The sequence below is a fragment of the Falco punctatus genome, assembly GCF_963210335.1.
Source record: "Falco punctatus genome assembly, chromosome: 5".
NCBI classification, from domain to species: domain Eukaryota; kingdom Metazoa; phylum Chordata; class Aves; order Falconiformes; family Falconidae; genus Falco; species Falco punctatus.
Window position 1 is genome coordinate 45443126 of NC_137584.1, and position 15858 is coordinate 45458983.

At 38.0% G+C, this 15858-nt stretch overlaps 1 protein-coding gene across 3 annotated transcripts in view; it reads left to right on the top strand.

Annotated features, from left to right (window-relative positions):
• TAB2 (TGF-beta activated kinase 1 (MAP3K7) binding protein 2) overlaps positions 1-15442 on the top strand; it is a 67696-nt gene extending 52254 nt beyond the window's left edge. For all 3 annotated transcript variants that reach the window (XM_080389640.1, XM_080389641.1, XM_080389639.1), the window contains exons 3-7: positions 681-2193; positions 8916-9076; positions 9721-9814; positions 11125-11205; positions 13389-15442. In XM_080389640.1, coding sequence (XP_080245766.1) covers positions 681-2193; positions 8916-9076; positions 9721-9814; positions 11125-11205; positions 13389-13534 — 1995 coding nt within the window. In that variant the 3' untranslated portion in view covers positions 13535-15442. The remainder of the gene's footprint in view (positions 1-680; positions 2194-8915; positions 9077-9720; positions 9815-11124; positions 11206-13388) is intronic.
• Positions 15443-15858: the final 416 nt, after the last annotated feature.

The following is a 15858-nucleotide window of genomic DNA, read 5'->3' on the forward strand; positions in this document are numbered from 1 at the left end:
GTGTTTTACAATAAAAATACAAATATCCCCTGGGCTTTCCATTAACAGTTTCATCTTGCAAATGAGTAATCCTGCTCTATTTGTTTAAACTGAATTTTTACATTTCTTCTGAAGTCATGTACAACTCCTTGGGTCAGCATGATTATTTTTTTTTTCTCTATGTAAGATTAACTTTCCATTTTCAGCAGGAGGTAATGTATAACTGGTATTGAAATGTTTGGGAAAACATTTTAAAATGAACATGTATTTTGCTCTTATTTTTAAGTTATTAACCAGTAATATGGTGCTGTGAATCCATTCCTTCTGTCATTTTCCCCCTCAAGCCAGAGACTTGGTCATTGCTGAAGATCGTTCTGAAATTGAGAAGGAATAGGAGAACTATTCATCCAAGGTGTATCATACTGCATGATGTTCGTTTGTCAAGGTCCAAGATCTCCCTGTCATTGCTTCAGCAGCAGTGCAGACCTCCGGCCTTGGTGCCAGTGACTGAGTCACTGTTCTCAAAATAGTAAACTTCACATGCAAGCCCCTTGTGAATGCGTAGCAGCTATGCTAGCCAACCACCTAAAGCTTTCTGTTTGATGCTACCTTGTTAATTGTTCAATGATGATTGGGTGCATATATATCTAACTGTGATGGGATTTTCTCAGTAATGTCGAACTTTCATTTCTCTCTTGTAGAATAACAATAATTTGGATGCCTGTTGTGCAGTTCTCTCTCAGGAGAGCACAAAGTATCTCTACGGTGAAGGAGACCTAGGTTTTTCGGATGATTCTGGGATTCCTGGACTACGAAATCACATGACATCTCTTAATTTGGATTTGCAGTCACAGAACGTGTATCACCATGGAAGAGAAGGAGGTAGAATGAATGGAAGTAGGACTCTATCTCACAGCGTTAGTGATGGACACCTTCAAACCAGTCAGTCCAACAATGAACTGTTTCAGCAGGAACCACAGACAGCACCTGCGCAGGTTCCACAAGGATTTAACGTCTTTGGAATGGCCAATACAGTTAGTACTTCTAATCCAGGGCAGCATCTTGGATTTCACCTAGGCAGCAAAGGAGTATCTAACTTGTCTCAACAAACACCCAGATTCAATCCCATTATGGTAACTTTAGCCCCAAATATTCAGCCTGGTCGTAATACCCCTACATCTTTGCACATACATGGTGTACCTCCTCCTGTACTTAACAGTCCACAGGGAAATTCTATCTATATTAGGCCTTACATCACAGCTCCTAGTGGTACCACTCGACAGACACAGCAGCAGCCGGGCTGGGCATCTCAGTTTAATCCCATGCATCCTCAGCAAGCCTACCAGCCTTCGCAGCCAAGTCCCTGGACTACTCTTCCTACATCCAGTACTACGCCACATACCTCATCGCAACACTCAACGCAGGCAAATCAGCAAGGCCACCAGACTTCTCATGTCTATATGCCTATCAGTTCTCCTACAACTCCACAAGCACCTATGATTCATTCATCTGGTAGCTCACAATCCTCTGCTCATAGCCAATACAACATTCAGAATATATCCACAGGACCTCGCAAAAACCAAATTGAAATCAAACTTGAACCACCACAAAGAAACAGTTCTTCTAAGTTGCGTTCAACTGGCCCTCGCACCTCCGCTACTTCCTCTTCCCTCAACAGCCAGACATTAAGTAGAAGTCAACCCACTGTTTACATATCGGCCAGTCCTCCAAATACTGATGAAGTGATCACACGCGGTCAGCCCAAGGTCTACATTTCAGCAAATGCCACAACAGGAGATGATCAAGTTGTTCGGAACCAGCCCACGCTTTTCATATCAACAAATCCTGGAGTATCTGCCACTTCTAGGAATATGTCTGGTCAAGTAAGCATGGGTCCTGCATTTATTCATCACCATCCACCCAAGAGTCGAGCAGTGGGCAACAGCACCACTGCAACCTCTCCTCGAGTGGTGGTTACGCAACCTAACACAAAATATACTTTTAAAATTACAGTTTCTCCAAATAAGCCCCCTGCAGTTTCCCCAGGGGTAGTGTCCCCAACCTTTGAACCTACAAACCTTCTAAACCTTCCTGATCACTATGTTGAACCAGAGGGTATCCAGCATCTTACTGACCCTGTTTTAGCACATGTGGATAGGATCAGTGATGCACGGAAATTGAGTATGGGATCTGATGATGCTGCCTACACGCAAGGTAATATTCTTAATATAAATAGTAGAGATTTCAACCAGGTTGTCAGTTCAGTACAGAGCAGGAAGCCGTTGATAACCTTTGTGATGTTAATAGTGTATCTTCATCTTTAGCATTCATGAGCATTTCCTAAATAAATAAAAAAGCTTTATAAGCAAATCATAGATTTCTTTATATGGGAAAGACATGCAACTAAATATTTGGAAATAATTCTTCTGTTTGTCTTAAGTAGATATGTTATCTGCTTAATGAAGTGGAGTCATAGCATCTTCATTTTTTTGTTGTTGTGAAAGAAACATGTAAGCTTGTTCGATTTGTCATAATGATTTAAAGTTACAAGTCTACTGGCAGATTTTTGAATCAGTTGAGATACTGTTTCCACTGGATAATGTTCCCATTTTTCTTTTTGTGAGTATTATTTAAGAAGCAAGAAAAGCAGACTTCAAAAGCAATTAGTGGGACAAAGTGTTGGCCTGACAATAAAACGCTGAAAATCTTGATACTTATGTTATGTTTGAAAATAGGAGAAGGACTGCCACACCAAAGAAAGCTATTTTAAAGCATCGGTGGTAATGGGAGGGTAAAACTTCAAAGAGATGATGTGGCAACCCGACCTGTTAATCTTTTTCTTCTATTTCTATGGTTTTGCATGCTTTTATTACCAACTTGATGGTTTATTAACCCTCGTGGACTTTTGGATAAAGGTGGTGAATGAGTCTTAGGATACTTAAGTAGTGTTCAGGGTGGGTTGTCAAAATATTTGTCTTTGACCTCATTGGTCCTCTTTGGACTTAGTGAACAATTCAATGTTGTTAAACTGGCTTGTTCCAAGACAGTTCTAAACATTCTTTAGATTAATTTAGCCATTTTGGTTTGTAAAAGTAAGTACAGTGATCAGGACACTGGAAACCTAGTCTTTATCTGGAGTCCTACAGTAATGAAGTAAATAACTGATTGTAGCTTGTGCAGTATGTCTGGATGTAATTATACCTTTGGTGAGAGAATAATCCATCCTAACTCAAGTGTCTAAAAGGGTAGGTGTCCAACCAAAAAAACAGATCATCCTAGGCTGTTTTGCATAATCAGTGAAGAGTTTAAAGAACTTCAGAAACAGATTAATCTGTAGATAAGCAAAATAAGTAGCCCTCCAGGAGTGGTATTCCCTTTCCTTAATCTGAAGAGAGACTTGAATGGCTGTTCTAGAAGACTGTAGATACCCAGAAAGTAAGCAATCAAAATCTTGTCCTTAGGCTCTAAATATTCTTCTAGATCATGAACTTGCTTTCCAAGCATTCTGCATTTTAGGTACCTGTTGGGAAGAGTGTCCCCTTATCCTGTTCTGTCTTTCTGATGGGACTGACTTCTACCAGGTCTAGCTTTTAATTACTTGTACCCCTGGTAGTGATGGCTGCTGTAATCTGTCTTCCTGCGCGATCCTGCACAATTCCTGCATAATCTCAACAGGCTGTGGGTATCAGCGTCCAGTTTATCGAGCTGGGGTGACCTTGCAATGTCTGTTTCTGCTATGCAGCCTAGAATTCAAAAGTGTCGACTGGCTCATACCTGCTGTGGAGCCCAGTTGTTCCTGAAGCCAAGACATAGACACAGTTTTTAGATGAAGTGTACATGCATGATGTGGGCTGGTGCAGCTTTAGGGACCTTAGGGAAACACTATCTTTCTGTGTCCTTCACTAGTTCATACAGTCATGCTTCTGAGGTTCTTTACATTCAGAAGCGTTTGGGATTTCTGGCATGATGTTGTTCCATTTCTGCTGCAACAAGTGCAATATATTTTTTTTTTTTAAGTTTTTGTAACTATTTAATCTTTGGAAAGTTGAGGAGTGTGTGATAGACTTGTATGATCTTGATGTCTGGCAGTCCTAATTATTGCTTATAAAAAACTGTTTTATAGGTGTGTTTTTCTGTTACATACTGAAAGGGATTTGAGTTACTTGATGCTTTCCATTGTGAGGCCATGTTCTATGCTGCTTATAATTTATCCAGACTGTGCACAAAACCTTTCATGCTAGGTGCTTATCTCATTTTAATTTTAGTCAGAACAGGTGAGTAGTTCCTCCGGCCATGATTAGAGAAAACTGTATTTTTATCAGCTTTTCCGTTTCTGCCCAGAATGTTCCTTTTCTTGGCAGGGAGAACTGAAACTGGCTTGGGGTAGAAGGAATGTGGAAGGTGGAGTTGCTTTGTTGTCAAAAGGGGTTTCCTTTACTTTGTTCTGGTGAAATACATTTATGTGCGTGGTCCAACCCAGGAGAATAGAAGTCCCGTTGAGCCTATCTGCAAGTGCTTCTGCCTGCCACCTAAGAAGCTTTACTTCAGTTATGGCGTGTGTAAGCACTCCAGTCATCTTCCATGATTAGATTTCTGGTTTTCCTCTCAAGTAAGTCAGAGTGGCTAGTAGAAGACAGCCACAGATCTCTTTGTTTGCTGTCAGAACTGGAGGTTATATGACATGAAAAGGAGTAGGGTACTGCTCAGATAAAATCAGCGTGGTCACCCGGGAGTGCTAGGTTGTATCTCCTCCACTGACTTTGTGATGCTAAGAAACTCACTGTCACCACACTTCTCAGAATATTTTCTGGAGTTCCAATTTGAGATACTGCGGACTTGCTTGTGGAAACGTTGAGACTACTCATCCACTACTAAAGTCAGTAAGAATTAATAATGCTGTGAGAAAAATACTGCTAGATGCATGTGCCCAAGAGGACAGCCAAAGAAGGATGCATTTTTTATGCTAATCTATTTAGTGTCAGTTCTCTGCACGTACAGGAGTATCATTTCTCATTACTTAGCAGAGATTTCAATTTCTAATGTAATTTTATTAATGATGTAATTACCTAAGATTTCAATATGCAATTTAGTATAAAGTGTCTTACAGATGAAAACCAGTGAAATCCTGTTAAAAACTGAAAATTTTGTACTCAGAATGTTGTTGTGATATACGCTCACAGTGCATGCAGTCATATGTTGAGTAGTGAGGCTAAACAGTTATAAGTTGCTCGCTCTGTGTATAGGATGCCTGCCCATTATACAGCCAAAAACTATCAAGAAAATACATAATTGTGTAATAAAATCTTTATTATCTATGTTTTTATACTAGAAAGCTTAAGTCCCTTAGTTCAGTACATCTTGGCTTTTGTCTGACTTGTTCACGTTTTCTTTAACTTGGGCAGAAGGTCATATGCATAGAGTTGATCATTAGTACCAATAATAGGTATGTATGTGGATGTATTTTTACTTAGCAGTTCTGTGGTTTAAATATGTTAATTGATAAATTAGTTTGGTAATTAGACATTTTGTACATTTCTTGCTTTGGTTTCCTGGAGCTCTTTAAAATTTTCAGAAAGAGAAAAAGCTCCAGGAAACAAACTTCTTAAAATACTAACCAGTCCTTGTAGATGTTTAAAAAAACCAACAAAACCACCCACACAACTTGAATGAGATACAGCTGTGCCCCATCCTCCAAGGGGCCTTAAGCCCTTAACATCACGTGGTTTAAGAAAAAAAATACAGCTCTCTATTTGGCTGTGTATATAAGGCCCCACTTTTGAGTGACACTTCAAAAAAAATAAATGAAAAGAATTTTGGAAAGGGAGGGGAGAAAAAAAGCAATGTGAACTCTTGAAATTGCGTATTAAATGCATATTAAATGACTGAATTTTGTGCAGCTTCAGATACGGACTTTGAAAATGTGCACAAACATAAGTGTGGCCTGAGGATTTCTACTGTCACAGAGTAATTCCATTGCCAGGATTCCCTTTCCCTCTATATTTGGCGGTCTTTAGAAATTTCAGAAACTCATAAATCTGTAGCATAGGGTGAAATTGTGTTCCTAGATTAGTTTTTTTCTTAGAAACATTTAAAATAATAAAAGACACTCTAAAGCAGTAATTGTTTAAAATTCAGATTCACAAAGGCTTTGAGAAAACAATTGGGCATACATTTTCAAATTTACAAGTAGATTCAGTACCTGGTTGAGTAGGTCTCTAAGAAAGGAAAGGTGAACTTTTGTCCTCTAGACTTTCATGCTCCCTGTAATTATAATGATTTGCAGCATTTTTGTGGAAAATGTGCACTTTGAATGTCAAAGGAAACGGTGGCATTTGCTGTACTGTTCTTGCCAATCAGCTGAACGTGAACATGCAGAAGCTGAAAAAATTGAATGTGCATAATACCCTGTTTGCACATCATTAAAAAGTTGAACATGAAATCTGTTCTGGTTGTGGTACAATAATGACAAGTCAAGGAGGCAACCTTTGTACTTTTGCTAGGATGATTACAGTAAACAGCTGCTTTTTAAGGATGTCTGAATAAACAAGTGCAAGCATGAGGATTTCTGGCTTGTACTCCAGATTAATCTGTGTAGAGTCTGTGTAGGTGGGATTTCCTTTGTGCAAGAAACACAGGGTTATCAAAAGGTCCATTAAGTGTAAATGAGGTCTAGTAGCTGAATTGCATTAGATTCAGAAGTGTGCGGCATTTTTCTTAGCGTTTTCAGTTGCTCTGGTCAACACTAGAGGGAGCTGAATACCTAAATTCTGTTTTTCATTAATAAATACTGCAGTGGAATATGGGGAGATTTTTGTTTTCCCCACCCTATTTTTTCCTACAGCTGTTGAAATGGTATTTAAGCAAAACTACCAAATTCTATGTGAAAGCCAACACTTAAAGCCAGGGCAAAGTCCTCCAGAGATGCTAGACTTACCCTTGAGGCCGTGTCATGCATCCTGGAGGTAACTGTGATAGCAGTCTTCCTCGCTTTTCATATCCAGCATACTTGCTGCTCACCAGCAGCCTGCATCCACAGTTAGACAGGTCTGAAGAGTTCAGAGTCTGGTTGGTAGAGCAAAGCTGTGTTCCTGCAGGTCAAGTACCAATAACCTGGGCTTTGAGGTGTTGCCTCAGCAGTAATACCAAGGTAATGAAAATTAGGACTATCTAAAAGTGGAAATAAAGTGTAGAAGGAAAAAGGGCTTGCACTCTCTCTGCAAAGTAGACTTTGATTTCCTTTCTTTATAGTTGTAGCTACATTTTTAATTTCTGGAGTTCATAAATGGGAAGAAGTTTTCAGCTGTTTCTAGAAGGCTTGTCAAGAGGGGAGGGAGTATTTTGAGACTGCTTACCTGATGATCCCAAGTCTTCAACAAAAATTGTTATCCTGGCATGTCAGTTACTATATTTTTATATTGCATGTGAGCACAGCTGCAACTGTAGTGTGACCAGGGGCTGCCCCCAGTGTAGATGCCTGTTTATGTAGATGTTTCTAAATTGAACAAAATCAAGCAGAAGCTCAAGCACCTTTGTCATCTCAGTATCTTTTTAACACAAGTGACTCAAAAGCCTAGGCTGAATCTCAGTAAGGCCTTGCAGCTCTGTTACACTGTACAAAAATAGTTTGGCATGATTGTTCCTTTTGAAGAACCTCTGGAAGACAAAATATGATGTGTGAATGAATGAACAGGCAGGAATTGCAGCAGAGAGCAGTTCTGCTTGCCAAAGATGTGGAAAGCTGTATCTTTTTGGTGTGCCATTTTTTCCTTTACTACTAGTCAGGAAACCTAACCAACCAAATTTGAGTGGTTCTGACTTTCTAGTACTTGAAGAAATCGTGGTGAATTAAACATAATGTTCCAGCCAGAGTTTTGCTTCAACACTTCTGAGGCAAATTCAATCTTTATAAAAAAAGTAGCAATAACAAGGTATTTTAAAATTTTCTCAGTGCTATAAAGGTGTCCGTGGTCTGTGAAACTGATCTTAGTTTATGTCTGTTAGTAATTTCATGGATGAATGAGTGGTTGTGCAGAAGTTGAAATAATTGTTGGGTTTATTTAATAATTCTCCATTTTTATAGAAGGTGATAATTGCTTTGAGCAGTGTTATCTGCCTGCATAGTGATATTTAATAATATATCTTCAATGAAATAAACTCCTTAAGTTGTATGAATTTGATTGCATCTTCGCTGCTTATGTTCTTTAGATCTTTAAAAGCTGTGGTTTAAATGTTAATTTCACATTTCACCATTTTTAAATTAGGTCTCATGCCATTTTCTTTACAAATAGTAAGCAGTGTTAGAAATTAGAAGCTGACCTAATGGTTCGGCACCATAGTTTAGGGATAAAATGGCATACAATCCAGCCTCTGCGATAAATATAACTGATGTTTGCCAGTGGTATTACTTGTAGTACTTTCTGATTTAGTTTCATTTGGTGTCTCCTGCAATGACAAGAACATTGGATTATGTTCCAATCCAAATAGCAGTAAAAATCAAAATCTTGATGCTTATCTAGCATATATAGTATTCTGTATTGCAGCTGTCTCTCTGAAATCCTCTTCATACTACCTGTTCTACAATGGTTGGGCTGAATACAATGCAAGGAAACATATGGGTTTGGTTTCTGGTAGTCATTCGTGTAGATTGGTTGGGGTTTTGGAAGGTTTTTACAGATCACAGCTAAATTTTCTATGGTCATCTGTTACATTGTGTGACTTTCGCATTGTATTTGCTTGTAATCTGTAATTGATTTGTGCTGTTTTGAAAAATACCACGTTTTCTTTCCTATGGCAGAGATTTTCTTGTGAGGAGAATGGAAAGGCAATCTGTAGCAATGTTTTTGTATTTTCCCAAAAGAATACTAACTTTCATCTTTATCTGATGTTGCTGTGTGAAGGGTAATAAAGTAGATAAAATGGGACTTTATGTATTGCAGCTTTACTGGTACACCAGAAGGCGAGGATGGAGCGACTTCAACGAGAACTTGAGATTCAAAAGAAAAAGTTGGATAAACTAAAATCAGAAGTCAATGAAATGGAGAATAATCTAACACGAAGGCGCCTGAAAAGATCGAATTCTGTTTCCCAAATTCCATCAGTAAGTTGAAACGTCTGTAGTCTATAAACCTAAACCACAAGTGTGGTCTGTCACAATAAATTAAAGGAACAGTTCCTTGTATGCTGACAACATAATAGTGACAGGCAGTGTAGCTAGAATTAAACTGGTAAACGGTGTCGTTTAGAGTAAAGACTAAATGTGCATTATTTAACCACAGACTTCCAGTTCACTAATTGCTTTGTGAAGTGTTGCTTTTAAAGGTAGTCGCAAAAGGTTTGACCTGGTAGTCCTTTTTAACGTTTCAGACTACAACTTAATACTCCATACTGCTTTCCACACAAAGTGTTTTTTGGTCTTCATGCTTATAGCAATCTCAAAGAAGCTGATTAATGCACCAGTTTCTAGTGCCAGAAGATCAGCCATTGATCTGGTGGACCACTGGCTGTGTTTTGACCACAATTTGGAGTTGTTCAGTCAGCTCTGAAATCTGATGAGAGAGAATTTGGTGGGTCTGAAAGCTTTTTGTAAGATTACGCTTGGATTAAAAGAAAAAGGCTGGTTTTAGGGAAGATTATTTTTTTATCTTCACTTCTGAAATAACTAAATGCTGCCTACCAATGCATGAATGATAACTGGCAATAAAATGGGAAAATTTAGTCTAACAGGCAGATTTATTTTTTCAGCTGGAAGAAATGCAACAGTTAAGAAGTTGTAACAGACAGCTGCAGATAGACATAGATTGCCTAACCAAAGAGATTGATCTTTTTCAAGCAAGAGGTACAGTATATCTTAGTACATCAGCAACTGTAAATGTTGGTGTGTCTTTCCTTTCTTCTTTCACTGTCTGCATGTATCAAATTATCAGAAGTGTCTGTTATAAATGTATACACAGTTTGCAAAATCTTCATGTCATTTTGAGTGAAACCATGGAAGTAGTTGTCTTCTCAGCCTGTTTTTGTTGGCTTTATGATTTTCCTAATCCCAGTCATTTCTATCTCATACTTTGCTCAGAAGAGAGAAACTTGTGATGCCATTTATTTAGTAAGGGGAGGGGAGGGAATCTGATTATTTGAGCACCAAAGAAGAGGAAGAAGTAGTTTTGTGAGCGATACAGCTGTGCATGTGTCAATATCTCTCTTGTCTTCCACTTCTGTGTTAGTCAGCATCTCAAGTTAGCAAATAGAAAGTACAGTTTTAACTTCCAGCGTGCTCTCCTCCTTCCACTTTCCTTGTCTGCAGGGATATGCAGCCTTAGGTCGTGAGGGTGAAATTGAGACAGCTGAGCCAATTCAAGAGCTGCCAGCAAGAGGTCCCTCTCTCTTCCTGCTTCCCTCTCTTACTGTGCTCTGGCTCTGTGTTAGCTTTTTAGACCCTTTGCAGAGCTGATTCTGCTCACTAGCCAAGCAAAAAATGTTGCATTGCTGGAAAAGCTTGCTGCAGCTGATGTGAGGAGAGGCACAGGAAGGGAGAACTGAGATAGTGAGAGGGAAGGGGCTAGTGCTTTCTGCTTCCAGCAGCAGCGAGCTGTTAGATCAGTTCGCTCAAAAGCCATGGAAGTTCTTCAGTGTACCTGCAGATAAGGAGACAGTAGACAGGTGTACTTGAATGTAATGCAGCACTAAAAACTTGACCTTAAATAGAATATTCAGATTACGTGTGATTTTATATCTGTTACAGTAAATTGGAGGTAGGAGTTCCTTGTAAGTATTAAATATAAGCATAATATACTGCATAGTAAATAGCACATATCTTTCTGTATAGTTACAATTTAGAAAGTCTCAGGTAAAATTTACTAATAAAATGCTGTTAAATATTTAAGAGTGGCAGAAGAAAATACATTTAAGGAGTTTGGTCTGCTGGATTCTGTTTCAGACTTTATATTGCATATTTTGGGCAATAAGTATTTTCAAGTGTATTGTTGACATCACTAATACCTCACTTGGGTCTCTGTTGACACCTTGATACAAAAGGTGATAATGAATAGTAGTTCTGTTTCAGAATTACTGCCAAAAAAACCTGATACGCTTTCCTACCCAAGTTTATTTTTAAAACTGCTTCACTTTTTTTTTTTTTTTTTTTATTTTTAGGACCACATTTTAATCCCAGCGCTATTCATAACTTTTATGATAATATTGGATTTCTTGGTCCAGTGCCACCAAAACCCAAAGGTACTATACTGGTAAAATTTTGATGTAATACTAATATGTGGTTTGCATCTAATATCAAGTTCTATTCTGTTAATGTAGTTTAAATGTTGATTGTGAAATAGATTACTTCAAAAGCATACAAACCTTGCATTTTATTTGTATTGGCAGTAATACACTTCTATTTGCTCTTCTCTTTTTATGCATTCAGGAAAGTAGTATATTAAATAGGGTATGTTTAAAGATGGATAATCTGTTGGGAGGTGTTTTAAGTAAATGGAAGCATCCATCTTTTTTAAAAAATTAATGTGAGGTAGATTGCTTAGGGATGAGTGAAACTTGTTTAAATAGTGAAATTTTCATAATTGTCCTTGGTAAAGAGTGGATTTATTTACGTATTAGAATAACTCAGTTTGGTTACCCTGACTGGACTTCCTGGCTATGTAGAATTTTTATTAATGATTTACATAAGAGCCTCTTCTGGCTATTGTTAAATACAATTTTAGATAGTTGAAGAGGAAAGGAATGCTGCCCAATAGGGCAGTCAATATTGCTGAATTTGTTAGTCTTGAACATTCTGCTTGTTGTTAAGTTTTGCATGTTACTCATTCTTTTGCCCTAATGGGATCTCAAACAAAACAGAATAATTCTTACATGTTACATAAAGCAGAGAGTGAAATTAACTGTTTGCGACAGCATCTTGGTACGACCCGTAGGCAGACCAAATCCACTGATGTTTCTGTGCAGTCTTTGTTCTCCACATAGTACAGATGTGTATGTGACTGGTCCTTGTCGTGTGTGTTAACTTGTTACACAGTCTCATCTTACAGATTTCTGACCATTCTGTATTTCAAAATGGTCTAGGTGAATTTGACTTTCTTGTCCTCCAGACTGTAACTCCTCCAGACTGATACTGTTCTTCATGCCTTAGAAGGATTTTTAATCCTTTATCCTATATCATTATGGAGGCTGTTAGTGAAAATACTGAGTGAAGTTAAAGCCATGCAAAGTCCTATTAGATACATTTTACAGCCAAACCATGAAGAATTTATCAGTTCTGTCAATTACATAGTTCCCTTTACAGTAAATAAAAACTAACCTAGCAAAGAAAAAATTAAAATACGTTTTCTGTGAGTAGTTTTTAACGTTTGCATCAACTCATCTTCTAGGAACTCACAAATTTAACTGTTCAGTAATTTGGTAAAACCTATCTTGAAAATGCAAAGTTAACTCCGACTGGTTTCTAAACCTCTTGAGTTCCTCTTATCCTTTATCTATCTTCTTAAAAAAGCATCGTTGCTGTATCATAGTCCTCCATTGACTTTAGTTTTCAGTTCATTTTATTTTTTAAGTTTTAACTTAACTATGTTATAGGCTGAGACTTAAAAAAGAATTATCACTGTTCACAGAATAATGAAAAATTATTCTTTTGCAGTTGTGATCAGTGGCATGGTACTTCTTGATGTTGTCGCTGTCATTTTGCAGTGGTTGCCATTGGCTAGTTGCTAATGAGATACTTTCCACTTGAAATAATTGTCTGGAAGACTTTGCTGCAGTTGCCTAAATGGGCAACCCTTAATCTGAAGTCACTTTTCTCTCTTTTTATCTTTTTCATCTCTTCATCTTTTCTCTTAAATTAGTTCAAGGTTGTTGTCTAACACATCATGCAAAAAGATGCACTTGTATGCTTGGGAGGATTACAGTGTAGCATGACAGAGCTAGCCATTGATTTTTCCTTAATGTATCTGTCTGCTTATCTGGTTTGAGGAAGAACTGCTAATACTCATTCTAGGGTCAAAATGTTAAATATATCAAAAGGTTACAGAGCACTTACTTCTTGCCATAACAAATTTTAGACTGCTACATAGACCTCAGACTAATAAATCTTGTGCATGTTTCCTGTGCCGATTAATTTCTGAATTTTATCTCCTTTTCATGCAACAGCTTTGAACTGAGACCAAAAGGGAAGAAGGCAGAGCAAAGGGGTGGGAAACTTGCTTTTTATAGTTTCACCTTGTGCCATTTGGCTGACTTACAATCAAGCTCTAGTGAAGGGGGTGGTAAAAAGCTGCCTCTGTCACTTGCAATAACTGTGCTGCTCTCGGAGGAACAAGATAGTTCTCAGTTACTGAAAAAAAATCATCTCAAAATTCTTTCCATGCTGTTCTTAGTTAGTAACTGCTTATCTTATCTCTTTCATGTCACAGATCAGAGGTCCACTGTGAAAACACCAAAGACTGTTCCAGACACAGATGAAGATGAGGGAGCTCAGTGGAGTTGTACTGCCTGTACTTTTTTAAATCATCCGGCCTTAAATCGCTGTGAACAGTGTGAAATGCCCAGGCATTTCTGAGCCAACAGGCCCATTACCTTCTATAAAACCATAGCAAACGTACAAGGAACTACCCAGTTATTGGGGGGCAAAAAAAGCATTTATGCGTGGGATTTTGTAAAATTGAAGGTGTGACGAGATGGTATTTTGCTAATGTTAAATGTCAGCCCACAGAGCTAGTAATACCTCAGTGTTGTGTCACAGGCAGTTGAAATTGATCGGCTGAAAGGTAATCTGCTGAAAGACTCGGTTGCCAGCTGCCTAAACCATGTACAGTATTACCAGTATCCCAGTAACACAGACCATGTTCAGTGCTTGGGTGTTGCCCATCCTCTTGTCTGCCCCAGTGTCACTACTGAATTTTGACAGGGGAAAGGAATAGAGTGCTAGTGTTTTTGTTTTCAGAGCTTTCAGTGAAACACTACATGCACAGAGGAGATCTAAAAGGAACAAGGTTTAACTATTTGAACTGTTTGCTGCCACATAGTGCCTTCGATAAAGGGAAGAACTTCACAAATCAGTGGTACTCTTTGCCTTGTCTTCCCTGAAAACATCTCTGTGAAGCCAGAAATCAGTACAATCACATCTGAAGATGAAAAGGAAAAACTGCATGCGTTGTCTGTACAATACACACAGTGAAATACCCCAAAGCTTTTCCTACTGTACATAGCTCTAGAGCCTGCTTTAAGTGATTTCTTTTCTTCACCTTTATTATTTTCTTGTATTTCTGTATGTATAGTGTAATAGTCTTTTTGTTAACTTTCTTTTTTCCCTTTAAGTGATTAAGCACGATCATGTCCCTTTTTTTTAAGCTTTTATCTGAGAGAAGCAATGCCTTAAAATAAGAGCATTAATAAGAAACTATGCACAAAATAGCTTTCCTCTGCTCATTCTGTACATTGCTCTTGTAAATGCTGATGATCTGTGAAGACCTGCAGATGCAGCGTGGTAAAAATGCAGGAAAAGTTGGAAGAATTATGCATATAGTTCACTCTGTACACTGAGTTTTACGGTGGGTGACACAAGGTAGCGTTTTGTCTGGTGTGAGGAAACTTTATACTAAGAAACTTTCAACCCACCAACAGATCAGCATCTGATTCAAGCTTGCTTCATCTGCTGGGTATCTTGCAGACTCCTGGAGAGAGATTCATTGGGGAAGTACATACAGTGCCAAAATCAACAGCAGCAGCATCGTACAGCTTTGTTCAAGGACTTTAAATGCTTTCCTGTTTTGGCAGCCGGTTTCTAAACCTGACTTTGTGGTGAAGTCTCATATTTATAGAAAACAAGGATAGCAATATTTAGGACAACTGAAATAAAGGCTGGAAAAGAGAAATCAAACAGACTTGAACACTGAAGCAACCTCAAGCATCTCTTTATTTTGATGATCTATTTTTTTAAGGAAAATATTCACGTGATCGGGGATGTATGTAACCAAGATCAAGAAAATGGAATTCCAGTACAGTATGCATGAAAGACGGCACGCAAAGAATTATGTAGCAGCACTTAGCGTGAGGCTGGAGGGAGTGCTAACAATGTAGCAAGAGACAAAGTAGACTGTCACCCACTGTAAACATTTGCCAGTGGACACTTTTATTAGGAGTTTTACAAGTGATCTATGTGAATGCACAGAGGCCTTTGTTTTGAAGGCTTTGCATTTTTTTTTATGTGGGAAGAAAATGCCAATCCCAGGTAATTAGGCAGTAGACCCAAAGCACTTGCATTCAATGCATTTTGTTTATAAAATGAGGCCTTGTTTTTCAGCTTCATCTGCAGTTCTATGTGAAGATTGACAAATCAGTTTTTACCTGTTTATTAATAAAACCTAATTTGGATATCTTGAGTTGATGGTTTTGTGATTTAGCTGGGTAAACTGCCTTTGTAACAGATAAGTTATTTATAAAAATTAAAAAAAAAATTATATTCTAATGTTTGGTTTTGTGATTTGTTTTTTCCATGCTGTGGAGCAGCAGAATATTCAACGGAACAATAAGCATTAATAGTATTAAAAGTAGGCAGATTTCTTGCCACCAGAGTTTCTATTTAAGCCTTTGTTTTGTTGAATCTTGTCTTTCCTCCCATGTATTATTCTGTTAAATTCGTAATTCCGTGAGCGTAAGGAATGTATTCCGAAAAGTTGCACTGACAAGATTGTGTCCTGACCAGAGAATCATTCACTTTCTGAATAATTAGTAAGCTAGACACGTGCTCTTTTTACTTCATGCTTTAAGGGTTTATGATTTTAAAAATATTTTTCTGATTCAAAATGGGCAACCACTATGTCCAAGGTAATAGTTTATCTACTTTGTGTACTGTTAACATAAGCACAGTTTAATGATTAATAT